The sequence below is a fragment of the Pyrus communis genome, chromosome 15 (assembly GCF_963583255.1).
Source record: "Pyrus communis chromosome 15, drPyrComm1.1, whole genome shotgun sequence".
Classification (NCBI taxonomy): domain Eukaryota; kingdom Viridiplantae; phylum Streptophyta; class Magnoliopsida; order Rosales; family Rosaceae; genus Pyrus; species Pyrus communis.
In genome coordinates, this window is record NC_084817.1 from 2506109 (window position 1) to 2529006 (window position 22898).

Sequence of the window (22898 nt, forward strand, 5' to 3'; positions counted from 1 at the left end):
TCTGCATCTAGCGCCGCCTAGGCGCTAGGCGGGTGGCCATCGCCTCGATTAATCCCTAGGTTTTTGAAAATTAAGAAATGGCTCATAGACCTGCTTAGGCGCCTGCCTAGACCGCCTAAACCAGAGTAGGCCCCCGCCTAAATCACAATTCTTACTTAGACTAAAAATAGATAACTTTCATTTTGCATTTTATTTTTTTAATAAAAACTTTATAATCTATATGACATCCTATTTTGCAATTTGTGTATCCCAATGCAATTATGTTTTTTAAGTATAACATACTGTTTGGACTCAAAATAGCACCATCGGCTCGAGTAATCGAGATCGTTGAGTAAGTGTACTTCCACACCGTCGATGAATTCATGAAGATAATATTATTGATATTAAAAGATAACATTATGATTTTTATCATAATTATCTTTTAATAATGATTTATCTTGACATTTTCATGTGAAAATAATATATCTCCAAGCTAGGAAACAGGCGGCACAATTCAAGATAATTCAAGTTGATGTGGATGTTTGGCATATGGGTGTGTGGTTGGATTAGTTTTTGGTTAACAGATATGCATGGCATCAGATAATGAAGCATGCAGAACATGATGATATTATAAGGTCACTTGGAACTAATAATGGGATTGGATTCTGAACAGATTATTATCCATTTAAATATCGTGATAATTAAAAATGAATTTAATATTCATAAGGTCAGGATGCATGCGGCAGTTTTGGTAAAAGATGATGAGAGCCTAGGAAAGCTAGGTTTTTGGTGATGATGTGGTGATGTGATAAGCCTAGGATTTGATGGTGATGAAGTTATGATAGGAAGCCTAGGTAGGCTAGGTCTTTGGTCATGATGGGATAAACCTAGATGGGTTTTTATTTGAAAAATTAGCCACACGGATCATATTTCATTCTGCAAGTTAGAGTTGCAGTTGGACTCCACAATTATCTAGTCGTGTCAAGCAAATATCAACCCTATAAATACAAGGCGTTGTGCAATGTAAAAATGACCTCCAATTCAACACACAACTGCCCTGCGCAAAACCTCTCAAACATCTTGAGATTTTTTTATTTTCTTTTTCCGCCGACACATCTTCAGTTTGGATAAACAGCACTATGAAGGCAACCGGTGAACACCTTCAATTTGGATAAACAACACTGTTGCCGTAGAATTAATCGACCGAGGAGCACCTTCAATTTGGATAAACAACACTGCGTCGAGACCGACTGGTTACCTATACAAGTCTCGGTCGAGAAAGGTTTCCGAGTCCTTATTGGTAGAAGTCATCTTATGACATTCAACGCATTAAACGCCGAGTGGTTTTATGATTGGATACTCCCAAGTGAGTTTCAGAGTTCGGCATTCTGAGGGCTGAACCACATTTACCATTAAGACACACATTACCTTTGAATACTTGTGTCCATATACTCTGGTGTCGATTCGACGTGCTTATACTCTCACAAATATAATCACCGTGATCGAATCTGACGCCAACGATTCATGGACTTCGCAAAACTAGCAGCCTTGTCTTCAGGCTCGAGAATCCAAAGGTCGAGATTTGTTCCTTCCTCGGCCGCAGTCGCAAGATAAAGAAATCAGTGACGCACTCAACGCAACATCAACAAATTTTACTCCTCGACCGAGCTCGGCCAATGAGTTAGCACGCCCCACATTCAACCGAATGACGTAGTTAGCTTATTAATTACTCGGCCTGTGCGTCACGTATGATTTATAATTTTTAGGTTAGCACATATACTTATTTATACAATGTATAATGAATTTATTTAAATCTGTCTAATCCGTTTAGGCCACCGCCTAACCACCTAGGCGCTAGGCCCTAACCGGCCCGCTCAAGTAACACTTAACGTCATTTAAAATTACGTCAATTCCCTTCTGTGGGGAAATAAATATCAAAGCATGCATTATTATCGTTTTTTTCTTTCTTTAATCCTATCTATATAAAATGATTATGCCTTGTATGATTGTGTCTAAACCTAATATTTGATATAACGTGATATCGATTCTTACCATCATTGATTAAGTTGAAAATATTGAATATCTTGCCAAATATTAATCAAATTATATGTTTTGTATCTATCGTCCCTTCGGGGACATCCGATGAAATATGTTTTGTATTTATCATGTTTATTGTTATTCTTTGAAAATAAATTAAAAATGATAAACATACTAGTTTACAAGATGCACTAAAAATTTTCAATCAAGAAAAACTAAATTGGTACACGCATATACCAAGTATTTTCAACGACAAAAAACTTAGATCAAATATCAAAGAAAGATGAAAAAAAAATTGCATATGCTTAATAGTTCGAGATCATCTGAAACTAAAAGCTTGTAAAATATATAAATTTCAAATTATGTTTAAAAAAAATATTTTATGATAATTGCATGTGAATGATTTCTCTGGTTTAAACTCTTCCCCTTCATTTTAGTGTAGATTAGAATAATAATATTGCATGTATTACAAAAATCCAAAGCAACTCTGATATGAAAATTCAAATTTCATTTTAAAATGTTTTCTAATCTAATCCATCCAAAAATTATCGCTAGAGAAATACTAGGATATTCTTATCTCAATTCACTTTATATCACATATATCCTACTAGCACTTGAAGCTAAAATTTCAATTTTACATGTAAAATAAAAAATTCGTGACATGAATTTAAATACAAATGTTGATTTGAGAATGTAAGTGAGATATCGCTGACAAACCTCTTATCTCTATTCTCCCTAAATAATTATTATTTATCAGAAGAAATGCTTTTGCGAATCTTTCCGGCATTAGTGAATCACACGATGATGGCTAAGAATAAACTGAAATGCCTGTGAGTTTTCTGATTTCCGGAATGATGGACTAAGGTGACGAAGCCATCAGCTTGTTTTTTTTTTCTTTTTCTTTTTTTTTTTAAAGAAAAAAGAAGGGAAAAAAAACACGAGAAAATAGAGTAGAAGAGAAGATAAGGAAAATAAAAACAAAAAAGGCCCATGATGGGCCGAGCAGATGGTTATCTACTGAGCCCAAGACTTAACCAAAGCCAGCCCAAGCCTTAACCCAACTCAGGCGATCCACGTTGTCGTATTACCTTAACAACCGACTCAAACGACACGTGTAGTATTCCCTGTCGCAAAACTACGGCAACATCAGCATCTCACTCAATCTTATCCGAATCTAATTTAACTACTCGGCAGTTGGCGCGTTCAAATCCATCCGACGATCTGCCGCCAAAATCTCGACCTCCTAACCGTCCGATTAATCCAACTGCATCAACGTGCCTGGAATGCGCTTACCATTTAATCCAATTCGAATCTTTTTATTTTTTAACTGTTCACGAACATGAAGAACTCAGTCGTGCCGATTTGGACCGAGTCGACTCGGAATCTAATCAAACCAGTCGTCGTTTTGGTCATCACATTCGCCGCCACCGTCAAACTCTCTCAGGCTCTCTACCGCTACAGCCGCCGCCGTGCGAGAAATCGGTCTGAAACGATGTCGTCCGCTTCCTCGTCTGGAAACGAAGCCGACGTGCGGCGCAGCCGTGTTCGCTCCAGCAAGCTGTACTTCGACATCCCAAACTCCAAGGTAAATCTGTACGTTGATTTGATCTGCGTTTTGAATTTTGTGCTTTGGATTGGAGTCTGATTTTTTTGTGAATGATCAGGTGCCGTTGATTTACTCGTCCGCGTATGATATTTCGTTTCTTGGCATCGAGAAACTGTGAGTGATCAGTTTGTAGTTCTTGTGTTTGTTTTTAGTTCAAAATTTTAGAATTGTAGGATTCATTTGGAAATGCTTCTCTAGAAAGCACTTTTGCTATCTTGATAAAAATGCACTCGGGAGCGCTTCTTGGAAAATCCCTTGGAAGCGCTTGTCTGGAGCAGCGCCTGCTTTTACAAGAAGCACTTGAATTTTAATAAATAATTCGACATGTTTACATCTTTACGGTAGCTTCTAGCAGAATCACTTTTGAGAAGAAGTGTTTCCTACAAAAGCAGTCCCAAAAGCGAAGTTTCTGAAGCCCATTTAGTTCTAAAAGCAATTCCAAACGGAACCTAATTAGTTTCTTACTTCCATACCAATTTAGGCACCCGTTTGATTCGGCTAAGTGGGGTCGCATATGTGGTTTTCTGTTGGTGGATAATGTTGTCGATAAAAACTGCATCGTTGAGCCTCGGGAAGCTTCAAAGAATGATCTCCTTGTGGTAATTTATATGTCTCTTTGATTTAGTTTGTGTATTTTACTTTGTGATTGTTTGTTTGGCATTTGGATTTTACTTAGTAGTTAACTTTGAACAGGTCCATTCAGAAGCATACTTGAATAGTCTAAAGAAAAGTGCAAATGTTGCTATGATAATTGAGGTAATAATGCTATAGATTACAAGTCGAATTTGGTTTGGTTCAGTTGGTATAAATATTCCCGAGTGTCTCTGACGTGAACTAATCATTCCGGCTGAGGCTTGTTTCATTTTATGCTATGAAGATTGTGACTTCTTTGAGTTACGATGGTTAAGGTACCTCCGGTGGCCATATTCCCAAATTGCCTTGTGCAGCAGAAAGTTCTTTATCCATTTGTCAACCAGGTAAGTATCACCCACGTTGAGGTTTTGCTTTTCAGTAATTTGGAGAGAAGGGAAAAGAAAAACAAACAATATGGTTTTATGCCATTCATATTTTATTGCAGGTGGGGGGGACTGTCTTGGCTGCAAAACTTGCAAAAGAGCGAGGATGGGCCATCAATATTGGGGGAGGGTTTCATCACTGCTCTGGGGAGAAAGGAGGGGGATTCTGTGTTTATGCAGATATTTCTCTTTGCATACACTTTGCCTTTGAGCTGTTAAATATATCAAGGTACTAACTTTATGACTGCGGGCGTGATAGTTGAATTAGTGAGGTTTTGAAAATTTAGTTAGTATTTTTTTTAAATAAAACTGTATGGATGTGATCTTTCATTGTCTGTCGATACAGGGTGATGATTATTGATCTTGATGCACATCAAGGAAACGGCCATGAGACGGATTTTGCCAATGACAGTATGGTTACTTCTTGGTCCTCATAGGGGATTTGAACATTTGACTTGACTCTCTTCTGGAATTCCAATAACCGTTTTGTATGAACAGGTCGAGTCTATATACTGGATATGTACAACCCTGGAATATATCCATTTGTAAGTTTCCTCCTCTTCTAATGTTCTAAGATGCAAGCTTTTTGCACCAAAGCTGCTGGCTGTACTGCTGTAAAGGACTATGAACGCAGGACTCTAACACAGACCAAGTGTCTAATTCCACCTTCATTTGATCTTCTGTAGGATTATGAAGCAAGCAGATACATTGATCAGAAGGTTGCAGTAGCGGTGAGCCATTATTATTACACTTGCATATCAGATTATAGTTGTTTGCTACCATAAACTTCAGTAGTGTAATCCTTTTTCTTGAATTTAAACAGAGTGGAACGACAACAAATGAGTACTTGAGAAAATTAGATGAAGCTCTTGAGGTATATGGTTAACTTTGTCGCCAGATATGCTTGACCTCTCATTTCCTGTTCTAATAATATACGCTGTTTATGGTTAAGTACTCGGTATACCTTATTGCTTCAAAAAAGAATGTGAAAAGAACTACATAAAAACTGTGTTTGTGTATGCTAGGTTGCTGTGCGTAGTTTTGATCCTGAGTTGATAGTCTACAATGCTGGAACTGATATTCTAGATGGAGATCCTCTAGGCCAGTTGAAGGTATCATCATTCGTTGATCTTTTTGGTCAGACATAATATCACTTTCCTCCATTCTTTTCAGTTCCACATATGGCACATAATCGTGAAATGCAAGTACACGGATTTTCTTCATCAGTTCTTTGTTGACGTGTGTTCATGTTGGCTTGATTTGTAGGTCAGTCCTGATGGGATAACTAATAGAGATGAGAAAGTGTTTAGGTTTGCTCGCAACAGAAACATTCCTATTGTCATGCTCACATCAGGTGCTCTCTCCCTCTCTGTTACGAAAAAGATGTCTGAAGTCTAGAAATGAAATTTTTAACTTTTGCTGATTTCCCGGTTCATTACAATAGCTAATTATGATTATAAGTTCGTTAGCACAAGAATTTGTCCACCTTTTCAAAGTATAACTAGGTTATTGGTTAATCTTGCTCATGCCGGTTAGATGATGATTCTACGCAGACACACATGGTAATGTGGCATTCTTCAAAATTTTAATCCAGCCCTTTTGTGTTTCAGGTGGTTACATGAAGTCTAGTGCCAGAGTTATAGCAGACTCAATAACCAATCTCTCGAAGAAAAGCCTGATAGATACGGGTAAAAACATCACTATTAGATGAAGTATTCCTCATCATTCAACATCAAGAGGCCGTGGCACAGGTGTTCAGATTCGCACATTAGGTATTAATCTGAAATAAGCTAGGCATGTATATTTAGCAAAAGCTGTGTATATCAGTAGGTAAGTAGGTATGGAAGGTAAAAATGCATGTGGATAGCACCATCCATTGTAATATACAGTTGCGCGCTGACCAACTTCTACTCTCCGAGACATAATGGCTTGTCACATTCCTCCGGATATCTGTATAGCTTTTGAGCTGCAGCCGGTCGAGATCTGAGTTAAGATGTCGATCCAGTGAATGAAAAAAATTAGCGGTATTTCGATCTTCTTCTTCTCTTCCCCTTACGGTTACAGGTACTTGGTTCATAGTTATGCATTATGTATGTATCAAACCTTCTTCATCGGTATTTCCTACGAAATCTCGAAATGAGGTCAAAAGACTGCCGTCGACTGCCGTTCTCTGATGCTTAAGCCTGGACTTACGTTGAGATATGCTTTTAGCATATGGTGAAATTATCAAAGTATCACACTTGACATTATAAAGAATCCGTTGCCGTACAAAACTAAGTACGTATTATTTTTACTGATCGGTGGGGTTGAACCCAAGCATCAGGGTGCATAGGTATAGGTATGATTGTTTTTTATCACTACGATAAAATGCTGTCTACGTTGCTATATATTGTTCAGTGTATTAGTTTTTAGCTTATATTATTGGGAAAGCCCTTAGTTTGATAGGTGGTAAATATATTAAGAGATGTTTTTTGTGGAGATAGGATCCTCGCCGGATTTTCTTTGTGAAGATTTTCGGGATACTTTAATCTTGTCTGTTTATCGTATATTATGTGATCAGTTTTCGTCAGGTACTGTTTGTGTTCAATTTTAAATAATATAATTTAAAATGATTTCTAACTGCACAATATACGATGAAAATACATGATTAAATGATCCCTAAAATTCTCAGAAAGAGGATCCAGTGATGATCCTATCTCCTTTTGTGGCCTTTCCTCATTGTCAAAAGAAATAGTGGTTTGCGTGGCAAGTTGGCCACAAGTCCATCTCAAACATAAAAGAATTATGTTGGCGTGTTAGATATCAAACCACGTCATTTTCTTGAGTTGTGACAAATTGCCGAAGGCATTGAACAAGTTGGAGGTCAATCACATATGTCTTTCACGTTTCAAAATAGGAGAAAGCTTGGCTGCTTAAAAAATCAGCAGCTGCTGCTAGCGAATCACGGGTAGACATGTGGTCAAGTTGTGATTAAAAAATCAATTAGTTGAACACGTGTTCACCTGTGATTCATTAGTAGCAAGAGCTACTACTGATTTTTCAACAGCCAAACTTCATTCTTCCAAATAATGGATAATGTGTTGGAAAATGATTTCCGCCAATTATTTTTCTCGTTTCATACATCCATATTTATTTGTTTTATTTGATCGAACTATTTAAAAATAAACATGGATGTGCTTGAAAATAAAAAATGTGTGCAAAAATTACTTTTAGTATGTTTGTCTTCTTAAAAAGGGATCAGTTGGTAGTTTCGTCATAGCAGTTCATTATTTTGAGAGCTAGGAAGACACATAGAGACATTTTAGCCTCCCTCTGTCCACAATCGTGTGATTCACCAACACCAAGAATCGAACATAGGAAGAATCGTGTGGAATATGGACCTAAAATTCATCAACAACCACTGAGCCATCCCGTGATGATTATTTTTAATTCGATTATATTGGGTTTGACATATTATGCTACTCAAGTGCAATGATGTTCAAATGCTATACCAACCCAATTTTTCTTCCCAACAAATTATACATTCATAGGCCGGTATCATTTGCACAACATGGTTGGTTCAAAATCATTAAACTTTCGTGTGACATTTTCAATATTTCATAAAGGTGGATACTAGAAAATGAAAATCAAATGAAGCTTATTTTTGGTATCTTTTCTGGCTAAAACTATATTTAGGGTTACTAGTTTTGCAAAAGAGGCAACCTCAACTCAAATGGGCAAAATAAAAGACGCTTGTAGCTCGAACGGTTAGAGTGTTCACGATCTTGCGTTCAATTTCCTATCCAATTGTATGGGTTGAAGAAGAACTAGGATGCACAAACACTGATTTGGCAAAAAAAAAAAAAAGTGTGGACATATCATTGAAACAATTCAAATCGACTATACCCAGGTAATTCGAGCGATTTTGATTCAATTTGTACACTAAAATTTACACTCAATTGAATCAAATCACAAGCACTTTAGTTTGACCTATTTAAAGAACTACAAAAACTTAACGAAATCTTAATTCGTCCTCAATTCAGTTTTCTCAATTATATTTAAGGATTAACAAACAAGCTATTGTGCCACTTATACTACGGTCTAGTGGTATTTCTCCTCACTTGTAACTTGTAAGTGAGGTCTTAGGTTCGATTCTCACCAAAGATAAATTTGAACCACATTATTGCTAACCTATTATGACTGTTCAATACACAATTTATAAGTTCTAAAAATTTTCGAAACAAAATCAACAAAACTTTGAGATACAATTCACTACCAGAATTTCTAAACCGAACCAAACCGAACTACACCCGCCTCTACCCTAAACTAACCTTTTTGACCCCAAATAAAACACATTAATTATGGTGACCCGGCGGCGGTTGTATAAAACTCACACAAACGGGACGATTTACAGTTTCTAACGACGACGGAATGCCCCCCACCCATTTTGTTTAATTAATTCCAAGATTTATGAGACTATGACTCCATGTTGACCACATCACCCTAACTCTGGTTAGTCCCCACTCTCTCTCTCCCCCCTCTCTCTCTACACTCTCTGCCAATCGCGATTTCCCATTCGTGAAGCTTTTCATTTCAACCCTCGCGGTTTCCGTCGTTAACCACCCCCGCCGCGCAGCTGCATTTCTGCAATGTTGAGAAGAAGCTCGTCCTCCTCCTCGCTCGGCTTCCTCGCCGTTGTCGTCCTTGCTCTGCTCCCTCTCAGCTCAGATTTGCTTTTCTCACTCTCGCTCGCTGACCCGCTCGCTGCTGTTGATGACTCAGTCACAGACTCAGATCTCCTCCTCAGCGCCAACGCCACCGAGTCCAATGTCTCGCTTTCCAAGCCCAAAGAAGGCAGCTTTGCTGACATGATCGACAAAGCTCTGGAGAACGAGTTCAAAGAGAATGACCAGAACGAAGGTTCGTAGTAGATCCGATGTTCTTCCTCTTTTCTATGCATGTTGGTTCAATTAGGGTTTTAGGTCGAAACCCGAAACGAAAAGAGAAGAAATTTGAAGGATCTTCGGATTTTGTGTTTGGCTGAGAGGAAAAGATAAGAAATTTTTTAAGAAAAGTTGGTTCTGGTGAAATTTCATTCTTAAAAATCCATCAGATCATGCTTAACTTGTTAAATGCAGTTGTTATGGTTAGTTAATTCATTTTTTAGTCTAAAATTAAAATTAATTATATTGTTTCCCTTTGCTCGTCGTACTTGCAGCTACTGATCCTGGAAGTTTCAACAACAGCGTCGCCGGCCAGCAGGTGAATACTAAACTAATTTATCTAGCATTGAACCATTTCTTAAGATCTGATTCGGTGTTATTCAAGAAATTCGAAACCTTTACATCAAACCATTTCTTATCGTAATTCATGGGTTGCTAGCGCAAAATATAGTGCAATCTAATGTTTTGAATCTTTTGATTCATACTTGATTCGGTCTCAAATGTGATATGTTGTAAATCTTTCTAATTGCATTGTTACCTATCTCTGTGTGGATCAGGCGGTACTGGAAACAGTTGCGAGAGTAAAGTCGAAGAAAAATGAGACGAAAGAAGAAAAGTACATGCTTCTAACTTGAAATCAGTACAATTTTTCATGTATTCTTTACCACTTGATTCTAGCCATTATGGCCTGTTTCTCACTAACTCTGTTGTGGAATAAATAGGTCGTTTCAACTACATGATGTTTTCAATCTGGATAATGATAATAGAGGAGAAGATACACCAACACTGATTGATCGCAAGGTAAGATTTCTTCATGGAAAATATAATTGCTGCAGGTATTTATCTTCACGGTCCTAAATGTAACTTTGTTTTAACATTTTTAGGACAATGTCTTCATAATATCGAATTTTAAATCAAAATATCCAGTGCTGCAACTAGACTTGAGGTAAACTTACTGGCTCGTTACAGTTTCGTTAAGTTCATTAGTCTTCGCTTAACAAAAATGCTGATTTGAACTCGTCTACTGGTTGTATTGTAGATTAATATCGGATTTGGTGGTTGTTATTGTATCTGCAACCTGTGGTGGCATTGCCTTTGCTTGCGCTGGACAACCGGTCTGATACATACACACATACATACGCATGTTCATATAGTTCCAAACTTAATAGAGAAAATATAATGCTATGATATTAATGTTCATATTCTGCTTCCTTGATACTAAAACTTGACAGGTTATTAGTGGATATTTGCTAGCTGGATCCGTTATTGGACCTGGAGGTTTCAACTTCGTCAGTGAAATGGTTCAAGTATGTTTTACCCTACAATTTTATTATCCAAGAAGAAATTCTTCATTTGTAATCTTGTAGTGAACAATAAAAGTTTTCAGTAAGGCATCTTAAGTATGCCTCTGTTATGAAATAATAAAAGAAACAATGCTTTATCTTAGAGAGAGGATTTTTTCTATTTGATTGTTAATATATCTTCTTATGGAAACATAGTTATACGTCTCACATCCGTTTTCACTCTGGGTTTTTTTGGTGCAGGTTGAAACTGTGGCTCAGTTTGGGGTAATCTTTCTTCTTTTTGCTCTGGGTTTGGAGTTCTCCACAGCAAAGGTAGACTCTCTCTCTCTCTCTCACTCTCTCTCTCTCTCTCTCTGCAGTTCTTTCTCTGTCTCCCCCTCCCTCCCTCTGCAGTTTTGATATGCTTATAACCGAGTAAAATTAATCAAATTCACCCCTACATTATTGTAGCTTCGAGTTGTTCGAGCGGTTGCTGTTCCAGGAGGGCTGCTACAAATCTTCCTATTTATGTGCCTGTGTGGTATTACCGCCTCAGTATGTCTACTAATTTCTACAGGATTTCTGGCTATTGAAAAATCCATTCAAAACTAGAACATAGAGCTGTGATACATTTATGTATACCACATGAAGTTGGACTAGAATATGCTTCTTTTATGCTCCTCTCCTGCATCTTGACACTCTTATTCTTTCTATGTTGAATCGTATGAGTAATTTGTAATTAGTCTACTATATCTCGTATATGTAAGTGTGCACTTCCCATAAATTTTCTCGACATAAGTATTTTGAAGCCAAATGTTCTGTTAATGTAGACTGTGTTGTAGATGTTTCTCATTCTCAATGCTGCAGTTCTGATTGGATGCTGTTTGCAGTTATGTGGTGGTAAAGTTTCTGAGGGGATATTCGTCGGTGTGTTCCTTTCTATGTCTTCAACAGCAGTGGTAAATTACCATAAACCTACCTCATGCACACCCACATCCACACAGCTTTGCACCTACTTTCACTCCTATTTAACCTTTTTTTCTATGCATACTATTCACAGGTCACATTATTTTTCTTTTGGCCTAGGTGTTGAAATTTTTGATGGAAAAGAACTCCACTAATGCCCTTCATGGCCAAGTCACCATTGGCACCCTTATTCTGCAGGTTTGTTGGTTTTATATACACATTCCTTTGATGTACTTTCGGTTTCCTTTTTGAGTGTTGAATTTCTGCATTTTAGCACTGATTTATCAATCTTCTAAATATGTGTTGAGAAGATTTTGCTTGCAGGATTGTGCTGTGGGTTTGCTGTTTGCTTTGCTTCCAGTTTTGGGTGGGACTTCGGGTATTCTTCAAGGAGTGATGTCTATGGCTAAGCTGTGAGTTTGCGTTTTCTTTTAATTATGTTTGTTCCTTTTCCTTGTGGAACAATCTTGAAAACCAACGTATCATTCTCACTTGATATGTGTGGTAGTATATATATTACATGTTCTAGCTTGATGTTAAATCTCCTGAAGGCATACATGGCCACTGCTGTCACCCATTATGATTTCTATATAAATGGGTTGGGCCACTTTTTTTAGTTTATGAATCTTATAGTTTATAAAAAAGTGAACTGGCTGGTAGCTCTGTTATCATATTAATTTTATATGATTGAAGATGAGGTTCTGAAGATATTTACAATCTTTCTTGTTTTTTCTATGAAATTAATTAACGAGTGACAAATCCATACACTGATTATATGTTTATAACATCTTAATTCTTCTTTTAAACAGGATGGTGACGTTGATTACATTTTTGGCTGTTCTTTCTATTTCATCTCGTACTTGTGTTCCTTGGTTACTTAAACTGATGATAAGTTTATCTTCACAGGTACCATTTCCTTTTCTTTGTCCCAGAAAATTGCTAATTGTCTGTAAGCTACATTTTTCTTTAATTATAAATGTCATCTTTGCAGACCAATGAACTCTACCAATTGGCATCAGTTGCTTTCTGCTTGCTTGTTGCCTGGGTATGTTTTCCTTCTTGGTTTATTTGTCTGGAACCTTGCTCCATCTTACCGAGCTTCTCATTTCTCTTGTTCTGTTTGCTATAGAATCATATTCATTAGTGTTTCTTTTATTATACTTTATGGTTGTTTTCCCTTTTTACAAGTTGCTTTTCTAATGCATTAGGAGCATTACATCTGGTGTTGTACTTAATCTTAGCTATAACAAGTCGGATTGATTGATGACCTAAGAATAATTTTCAGCTACTAATTTTTGCACCCAAAACATCCTTAAATTGGTCAACATGTCCTAGTCCTACTGTGTCTCATGAGTCATGTTTATAAATTTTGTCCATCACACCATGTATGCTTAGACCCTCAGCATCTGGTTAATAGGGTCCTTGTGCATCTTATGAGTTCATTTAAATGATGTAAAGATAGTTGAATGCTTGAGTTGCCTGACATGCATGTCAGGTTCTAGTCATGCCACTGTAGTCTATTTGCTTTTACAATTTCAGTGTAGTGATAAGCTGGGACTAAGTCTGGAACTGGGTTCCTTCGCTGCGGGAGTGATGATATCAACAACTGATCTTGCACAACATACACTAGAACAAGTAAGGCTATATACTTTATACTGTATAATTAGTAACAGGTACTTCAATTGCTCAACTGATCTTCCATGTTTATCTGGAAAGTGAACTTCCTTCAATCCCCATGCCAATTTGATTTTCTGATTTTTGAGATGCATTATACATATAAGTTATTCTGGCATAACAAGGAGTACAACCAGCAGTATCACAATCATTATACGGTTACTTTTGTGGTCCATATGTGGATGAAAAATTGTTACTGATAATGTTGAAGTTCCTTGATAGTAAGATAGCAGCACTGAAGTTTGTTGCTTTTTGCAGATTGAACCCATTCGCAACCTTTTTGCTGCGCTTTTTCTTGCCAGCATCGGGATGCTAATCCATGTTCAATTTCTTTGGAACCACGTCGATATATTACTAGCATCTGTTATATTAGTAATCATCATAAAAACAATTATTATCACCATGGTTGTCAAGGGATTTGGTTACAACAACAAAGCATCATTTCTTGTAAGTTTGATTTGGAAGTCACCTTTTCATATTGCCTCTTTCTAGTAATTTAGTTGTTTGACATTTAATGAATTCTTGTATTTGTAATTGTATAGGTTGGAATTTCTCTGGCACAGATAGGCGAATTTGCTTTTGTTCTTCTAAGTCGCGCCTCTAATCTCCATCTTGTTGAGGTTAGTGCTACTATTGAAGTAGCTTATGATGATACTTAAGGCTCACGGTACACCACTGGCCGTGTTCTTTGGATCTTTAACCTCAATCTTCTAGCACAATAGCAGGATAATTATGAGCTAGTTTGCTGAAACTTTGACCATTTTCAGGGGAAATTATATCTGCTGCTTCTTGGAACCACAGCACTTAGTCTGGTATAAAAATTCTCTCTGTTCAGTGTTATAATGTGGTTTTTTTAGTTCGTTCTTGTTACTTATCTACCTAGCTCTCCTTTTTTGCCCTAATGCATGTGATTTTGTTGATGAAAAAAAATTCAGATCACCCGAGCATTATATGTGTGAACCTGGTCATGGATATTGATCACATCTCGTATACTAGTTTTATGACGCAAATATTTTCTGAAATCTGTTGTAGGTGACCACTCCTTTTCTATTCAAGCTAATTCCTGGTTTAGTGCATCTTGGTGTGCTTTTAAGATGGTTCCCTCCCGACGGTGCTGTTGAGGTATTGACTTAAACTCAATTTTAGAAATGGTTCCATACAACTTGATCGAAATCAACAATTCCACGCTCGCATTACATCTTTATCTTGACGTCTCTTACATACGTTTGTCGACTTCAGATTGGGTTTAAAGGAGAAAACCTTCGCTCAGAAAGTGGCAAACAACGCGTTATTTTGATGGTCCGAGAATCACATGATTCGTGATCTCTGTATAAAGTAAACTGTAAAGGCAGTCTCCGGCTTATCCAAAATGTTTTGCTCCAGCCACATTTGGGGAGTGGAGTTGAAGGAGTTAACTATTATCTTTACTTCTCATACAAGTCTACTCCGGAGTAATTTTCCGTTCACGTTACCGGCCCAAGCCAACGGTTCAAATCGAGCCTCAGTAATGGAAGAACAGTAAAGAGACTAACTGCTGAAAGAAGGAACACAGGATGCTCTACCTTTATAATATTCATTCTTTCCCGGTTACTTAATTCTTTTGGAATTGTAACATAATTTTTTCTTGTAATTTTTTTCCCCTTCCCTCTCTGGCAAGTGTAGAATTTTGGATACATCAAGTAATCTGTATATCATACCTCCTTTCTTTCTTTACGCTTAATTGCAAACACACACTAAATTAAATGGGGTTTCTTTCCTTCTGCAATTTCGATTTCCATAGGTGTCGACATCTGACCTTCAAACTATGTAGTCTCCTCTTGTTTTTTAGAGTGAAAAGACCTAAATAATTACTAGGGTACGATTGTTTGTGACAAAAACAATCAGCTTTATGTCACCTAGCGGGTTGACTTTATAAATATTAGGATGCTACTGTGTTTGGTTTTGCGTCAACTATTCTGTTAAGTATTCTATATTTGTTCTTAAAGTCTATTTCTAAGTTTTCCTCTACCTCTTTTCCTTGAGCCTTGGTTTCTTAGTCGCATCTTCTAACTGCAACATTTGTAGGTCTTTGGTTCATGTGTCCAAATCATCTTAACTGATTTTCTCTCATCATATCTTCAATTACGTTGCTCCTACTTTATCTCAGATATCCTTTTTCTTAATCTTATTATTTCTCATGTGAGAATAAATATATATGGATAAGTTGGCCTGAATGTGTGATACAGATGTATACAACTTTTTTAAGTGTTTTTGTATAAAACATATGGAATTATTATTAGCACTCTAAAAATCACATTCCACTCCAAACTTTCTATATTATCAAAGAAAAATATACTTGTGAGGAGTGTAGAATGAGATTTTTGAAGTACCAATAATACTTCTCTAAAACTTATTGATAATGTTTTTTCTTGAGAAATGTTAAGGAGACTCTCAATAGTGTGACTCTTTATGTATTTTATGCCAATTCATCTTTTTGACGCAATGCTTCATAATATTAGCACGAAAATTGTGTCAAAAAGATAAGGTGACGAAAAGTACACAGATAAATCCACTATTGAGAGTCTACTTAATTAGCATTCTGCTTCTTTCTAATCTACTATTAATTATCTACTCTTCTTTCTTGGTTGGGGAAATGGTGTGCGGTCATCAAACGGGAAGCCCCTATATTCGACAATATTCTTTCAGAATTCCCGCATCCCAAGCTCTTCATGCGTGAAGATGTAGAAGATGACGGCGGTGTTGAAGCCGAAGCTGCTACAACTACAAGTGAATCAGATGAGGAAGAAGAAGATAGCAGATCAAGTTGGACCCCAATGAGCTCGAGGCCACCACCAGAATGTATATTCAGCTGCCTCTTGGTGGTGGTGTTGGCGGCGCCGGAAGTCCTTGAATTGTAATCTGTATTCCCACACCATTTACAATTTTGTTTTACTTGTATATAAAGTATATATATTCGAAGTTGCACCAATTAACTAAATTGAGTTCTTAGCTGAAGTATTCTCACACTTTTTTATCTATGCAGCTCCAACTAGTTCAAATACCTCATGGGCATATTTTTCTGTTTTATTTTATTTTATTTTATTTTTTATTTTTTTGTGTTTTTGAACACTTTACATAAGAGATGCAAATAGGTACATAACCATTACACCGTGCTTCATGAGGGATGCAAATAGGTACATAACCATAAAACAATATAAAATGTAAAGGAAAAATATTTCAACTAAAATTTTAGACTTGATAAAGTTCTCTGTTTGAATCTCGCATATGATCTCCGTATCGTGATCTCCCGTGCCAGTACTGTCAGCAAATAATTAACATTAGATTTAGCATTCATCATTATATTTTATCCTCAAATCATATGATAAGATCTAACTAGTTACTTCCAACCTTATTTTAAGTTTGATGATGAATCAGAAAGGACCACAAATCCATTACAACAACAAATAATATTATGACATGTTTATGTATCCGTAATCAGAATCAATTTAGTGTATTGCATGTGCTTTGTTGAATTTTCATCTCACTTGAATCTTCCAATAATTTATAGCCAGTAGGGTTGATGATTGCCTTATCATTTTTTTTGGATCAAAGATTACTTTATAGTATCTTCACCAAAATGCGCGGACCAATTAATTAATTACTTAATTAACTCTCTTTAATCGATAAACGATAAGAATATTCTTTCAATGTGAAATTTTTTACAGATTTTCTCAAAATAGAACTCTTTTCGAATTCTTTGTCATCTCATAATTTAATATTAATTTTTGTGTTAATTTTATAAAATATTATGTTAAAAATATGAGATAAGAAAAATTGAGCGTCTCATTTTTTAGAGAACAACTTTAAGAAACTTAAATTGACGTATAAAACAAGATTTTTCTTAAAAAAAAATCTGGAAAATGAAAAGAATTATTCAACGTCATAGATTTCAGGATACCGCCATCCATGCAGAGGCTGAGCTGTATGTTATCTGTTTCCTTTCTTCTTTTCTCTCCACTTTGCGTGAAACCATGACCCTCACCCAGATGAGCACGGCTGCATGGCCACCATACAAGTTGAGTGGTTGTTGCACGATTTCTATTATATTATATAAAATACAATATCCATAAAATACTAAAAATTAATCTCGTTTGAAAGTGTTTTTAAAATGGATAAAAAAATATTTTTAGTGAAATGCTTTTTGACCGAATTCATAATAAGTGAATTATGAAAAAACGCTTAAGTGTTTCATACAAGAAGCACATAACCCGTGCTTTTTTGCATGAAGCATTGTAAGTGCTTTTGAAACCTAAAAGTATGCTTCTTTGAAGAAGCACTTTAAGTGCTTTTAGAACTTAAAACATTTTCTTTAAAAGTATTTTCAATTATTTTAAAAGTACGTTCAAGCAAACCCTTTATGTGCAAGATGTCTGTTAGGTAATAAATAACGGAGTTTATATCTATAATTGATACTACGTCAATACATTTTGTGGTAAACACGTTTACTAATGTTTTGGCAATATATCAACAATTAACCTATCATTTAACAAATATTGAACAGTTGCGTAAAGAAGAACTGAATAATCCACGATCAATTTATTACAAAAGAAAATGTCAAAAGATTTGCTGTGTTTCGGAATAAAATCCAAGAACCCCACGACTGCATCATAACTAACAGCCTACCACACTACACAACATGTTCAAACCAAAAAGCATATAAAGTGTTCTATCCCTTTCATCAAATATTGCAACCAACAACAACACACCATAACCATCACAAGTAGCTCAGTAGTTCGAGACGACTTTCAGATTTATATTTCAAACGACACGTTCTGGGTTCAAATTTGGCTCCGATGAACTACACGATGTTGGTCAGTGAATACTGAAATGCCTATGTAAGTCTTCCTAGCGATTAGAAAAGTAAACTGACGTGACAAAACCACCTACTAATCTTTTTTTCTTTAAAAAAAAAAAAAACCAACACATTATAACTTCATTCGTATTTATTGCTGGACAAGCCTTAAAATAATGAATTTTTCAAGGATCCAAGAATTTCTTGCCAAATCTGAACATAGTCCATACTAGACAAACTTTGAACCCGATAAATCACTATAACGAAAATTGTAAAGACATTAAAAGGAGTTTACAACCGAGTTGGCTATCTTGATTTCGATTCCAATCTCGATTATCGTTTGTTAAAAAGAAAAGAATATTAGCTAGACATTTTATCTCTTTTCTTTTTTTTGGGTTCGCAAAAAATGGACCAACTTTGATAAAAGTTGAAATTAGATATCACGCGGGAGTCTGTTGGGTTAGTCACATGATCCGCGAATCTCCAGCTTGCCTTTTCAACGATCGCGACTACTCCGCCCTCCGTTTACAGTCCTTTTGTCCTTTTTCTTGTTTTACCTTATCTACCCCCGCCTTTTTTCCATATTTACATGCATGCCCCTCCCAAGATTATCACCAACTACTGCTAATCCAATATTATCTCAAAACCTATTTGATCTCATAGACTAATCAATTGAGTTATCAAGACAATTAACATGCATGCTTCAATCCAAAAGAAGATGATGACACGTATGCTTTGAGACACAAGTACTAATCTTGCTCCTAATCATGAGTGGCAAATTAAATACACTTAAAAGTAAGAGATTTCAAGTTCAACTTTTATAAATAATTAGTTTAACAATTTTAATTAACGAAAAAATGTAAGTTAAAGTCAATCCCAAACCAATAAATCTCTTTTGCTTTGCGAATGTCTTGAGAAAAATGTCTTTCACACTCAGTCTTACCCTTGCTTTGAAAATAAATGTTTTCAACGACACAAACCCGTAACCTTTGAGTCACAAAGAAACAACTTTTTTATTGTGCCAATTCTTGTGAATGAATACCCATCTATTATGATCATCACCTATTGCACGACTTACCCCAAATTCCTCACTCCAATACTATAAAATATCATTATATACAAAAATAAAATAACTTATAAACTCTTATAACACCATTAAGAAATAAAACACCATTAAATTAAAAGTAAATAATTTGATAACGTACGCCAGAATTTCTATTAAAAAAATGAGATTTGATTTTGGAAACTGGGGTATTAATAAACAATATATATGAAGTGCTCAACTTGGAATTATGAAAAGATTAATAATCACTCTCCCAACTTGTATGTATTCTAATATTATTCTAACCACTATAAAGTATTATTCATATTTCATATATAAACAACACCGTGTTATTTACATACTCATTTTTACAATTCACGCATTCTTATTAGTTATGATGTCAATTTATTCGATCGACGATAAAAAATTAAAATAAGTATCTAAAAAATAAAAATAGATTTGTGGATATCGCTACGCTACCCTATAAACAATCCTTTCACGAAATCACCACCTCATGTTCATCTACTTGCAACCTTTTTATATCATCAGATTTTGGGCATTGCGGTTGTCCCATTCCAATAAAATTAATCCAACCAGGCATGACCTTTCCCAATGTGGTTATGGGAGGGTCCACACCCATAATTCTCTTCATTTGGAATTAAACACCTTAATTAAAAAATATAGTAGAATAAAATATGTGTATCGAGGGCATATCCGTCCTAAAAGAAAAATACCTTCAAGCATAAATGCGCCCCCATCTCGTGTTCATATGATGGTTCACTAGCCCTAGAACCACCAGATCTCATTCATTGTCTTCTTCTCCTTCTGTGCTCTAATTAATTTTGTGTTGATTTTTCACACGTGTGAGCACAGAAAACATGGATGCTAGCTCCGCGCCCCCATATGGTCTAACCCTAGCTGAGTTTTCGGAGCTGGAGAGCCTCATCGACACGTACCACAAATTCGAGCCGTCGCCGAACACATGCACGTCGCTAATAACGCAGAAAATCGAAGCTCCGGCGCAGCAGGTTTGGCCATTGGTCCGGAGCTTCGACAGCCCTCAAAGATACAAGCACTTCATCAAGAGCTGCAACATGAAAGGCGACGGCGGAGTTGGGAGCATAAGGGAGGTGACGGTGGTTTCGGGGCTCCCGGCGTCGACGAGCACCGAGAGGCTGGAGATTTTGGACGACGAGAAGCACATAATAAGCTTTAGGGTTGTGGGAGGGGAGCACAGGCTTAATAACTATAGGTCGGTTACTTCGGTCAATGAGTTCGTTAACTGCAAAGGCGAGGAGGGGGATAATCAGGTTTACTCGATTGTTTTGGAGTCGTATGTGGTGGACATACCAGAAGGGAACACCGAGGAGGATACAAAGATGTTTGTGGACACTGTGATCAAGTTGAACTTGCAAAAGCTTGGGGTGGTGGCTATGGCGGCGAATCTGCATGGCAATACTGTAGGAGGACATGATCAATCATAAATTGCTTCTCTTTTTTCTAATTTTTTTTTTTGTCAAATTTTAGTGGTTAGCATTGTTGTTAATTTTGATTCAAGTTGACTATTGTTCCCATTTCTTATTTTTATTTACTTTGTCAATAATGTACATTGGGACATTGGGATATATCCGAGATATATTGTAATGGGGGATATTATTTTTTAAATGCTATCCTCTCTTCAATAAAATAACAAGAGCAAAGCACTATGGTTGGTTGTTTTTTTTTTTTTTTTTTTAAATTTATTATTAAATAATTAAAAAGACAGGGGGGACTTCAAATCCGAAAGTTCGGAACCGAATGGATGAAAATCTAACACTTCTACTAGGATATTGGAACTCGGGACGCATGGTTGGTAGGTTTCAACATATTATAAGCTTTTCGTTATTATCTTATTGAAATCCACCGGCCTCCTCTAGACTTGAACCATAAGATCTTGAAACATGTCTTCAATTAAATAAATAGTTGATAATTATATGTCCTACATTGAGAAATTAAAGTTTTGTATGGAAGTTTGGATGCTCTAATTCTTATGGCATCAGACCAACTTATTCGGCTGGTTTGAGATTGAATCAATGGTGTGTTTACCAATGGGGGTTGAAATAAATGACAGGAACCGCTCCCCATTTGAAAGGATTCCAATGTTTACTCGGCATTTTGGGAATTAAAACGTAGTGGAGTTCGCTTAAAAATAAGAACTCAACTCCATAATTTGGAGGAATTGGATTGCTGAGATAGAGATGGTAATCCCACTTTGGATGAAAGCCTCCATCTGGAATCCTACTTTTCTAACCAAAATACCCTTAAAAGGCTTCAGCACCCAACCCCTCCATCTGCACATGCACCCTACCGAAGTAAAGTTCGAAGCTGTCGTCAGAAGTTCAACCGTGCTTGCACCGTTGCACGACTCCGAGGTTATGACAAACCATCCAAATCGGGGTGACCCGCGAAACCTGGCTCACGTGAATTCCTACATTTGACGATTCATTCCCCTGAAATCTAACCTGCACCGACGAAGGAGTGGGTAACTGGAACGAGTAGTGGGAAAAAAAGCAAAGAAATGAGGAGAGCAATGATCTTTGTGTCAAATTTTATGGAATGATCTTACCGACGAAAAATTTTTAGTTGTAACAGGAACACAGATTGTACATCACGTGTTTTTATGTAAGTGGTGGAAAATTTTAATTTTTAAGTTATTAATCTTTTAACACACATAACCCACAATTTCTATAAAGACACGTGATGTACCACCTCGTGTAACGATCACACTAAAAAATCTCTCCTTACGGACGAAGGAGTAGCTAGCTAGGTAATGGAGGGAGAGGAGTAAGGAAAAAAGGTAAAAAAAACAAGTGTATAAAATATTTGATTTGGGATAAGGGCATATCAATAATCATACTGGTTTATATTCTAATTTTGCTGAATTAGTAAACAGTTTTATAGAATCAATACTTATTCTATTCTAATCCCAAAACATTTTAGTAAACAACTTTTATGAAAATCTGAATTTTGATTCTCCTCAATTCAACTCCTCTTCAATCTAATTTATTCAATTTTGATTATACATGATTATGTAAACCTGCCACAAGTTTAAAAGGGACTTAAAATTTTATGACAGTAAAAAACATTTATGACAGCGTTTGATAAAATAAAAAAAATTAAAAGTGTTTTTTATTATCTTAGAAACGTTTTTTTTATTATTTTTTTATTTATTTTTTAGAAATCACCTTTCAAATGGCTTTTTTTATGAAACACTTCTAAAGCTATTTCGTGAAATACTTGACTTTTAATAAAAAGTCTTAGTGTTTCTAATAAAAACACTTATAAGTGTTTTTGCTACAAAAATAATTTCAAACAAATTCTAAAATCACTTTCATGTCATCTAATATATGTTCAACTTTATGTATCGATCGAGATGATGGTAAGGAGTGGACACATATTTTCTAAGTAGCTTCCATGCATATTAAAGAAGCGGCTGAGATCTTAAATCCGGAGAAAAAATTGATATATATCTGCCATTAAGCTGTGCACCAATAAAGAAAATG

At 36.1% G+C, this 22898-nt stretch overlaps 3 protein-coding genes across 3 annotated transcripts; all 3 read left to right on the top strand.

Moving 5' to 3' along the window:
- Positions 1 to 3317: 3317 nt before the first annotated feature.
- LOC137717929 (histone deacetylase 2) lies at positions 3318 to 6668 on the top strand. The gene is made up of 13 exons (XM_068457437.1): positions 3318 to 3601; positions 3681 to 3736; positions 4104 to 4221; positions 4316 to 4378; positions 4531 to 4599; positions 4701 to 4867; positions 4985 to 5049; positions 5137 to 5183; positions 5325 to 5369; positions 5462 to 5512; positions 5664 to 5750; positions 5905 to 5992; positions 6249 to 6668. The coding sequence occupies exons 1-13, from the start codon at positions 3356 to 3358 to the stop codon at positions 6347 to 6349; spliced, it is 1203 nt and encodes a 400-aa protein (XP_068313538.1). The 5' UTR covers positions 3318 to 3355; the 3' UTR covers positions 6350 to 6668.
- Positions 6669 to 9037: 2369 nt separating this feature from the next.
- Positions 9038 to 15182, top strand: LOC137717522 (K(+) efflux antiporter 6-like). The gene is made up of 20 exons (XM_068456912.1): positions 9038 to 9537; positions 9836 to 9879; positions 10118 to 10176; positions 10283 to 10361; positions 10445 to 10506; positions 10600 to 10675; positions 10793 to 10867; positions 11105 to 11176; positions 11315 to 11398; positions 11734 to 11802; positions 11930 to 12007; positions 12134 to 12222; positions 12619 to 12715; positions 12801 to 12854; positions 13349 to 13444; positions 13742 to 13930; positions 14026 to 14103; positions 14251 to 14295; positions 14516 to 14605; positions 14723 to 15182. Exons 1-20 carry the CDS (start codon positions 9267 to 9269, stop codon positions 14804 to 14806), a joined length of 1791 nt encoding a protein of 596 aa, XP_068313013.1. The 5' UTR covers positions 9038 to 9266; the 3' UTR covers positions 14807 to 15182.
- Positions 15183 to 20151: 4969 nt separating this feature from the next.
- On the top strand, positions 20152 to 20840 carry LOC137716853 (abscisic acid receptor PYL2-like). Its single transcript, XM_068456217.1, has one exon. The coding sequence runs from the start codon at positions 20235 to 20237 to the stop codon at positions 20838 to 20840; it is 606 nt and encodes a 201-aa protein (XP_068312318.1). The 5' UTR covers positions 20152 to 20234.
- The last annotated feature ends 2058 nt before the right edge of the window (positions 20841 to 22898 follow it).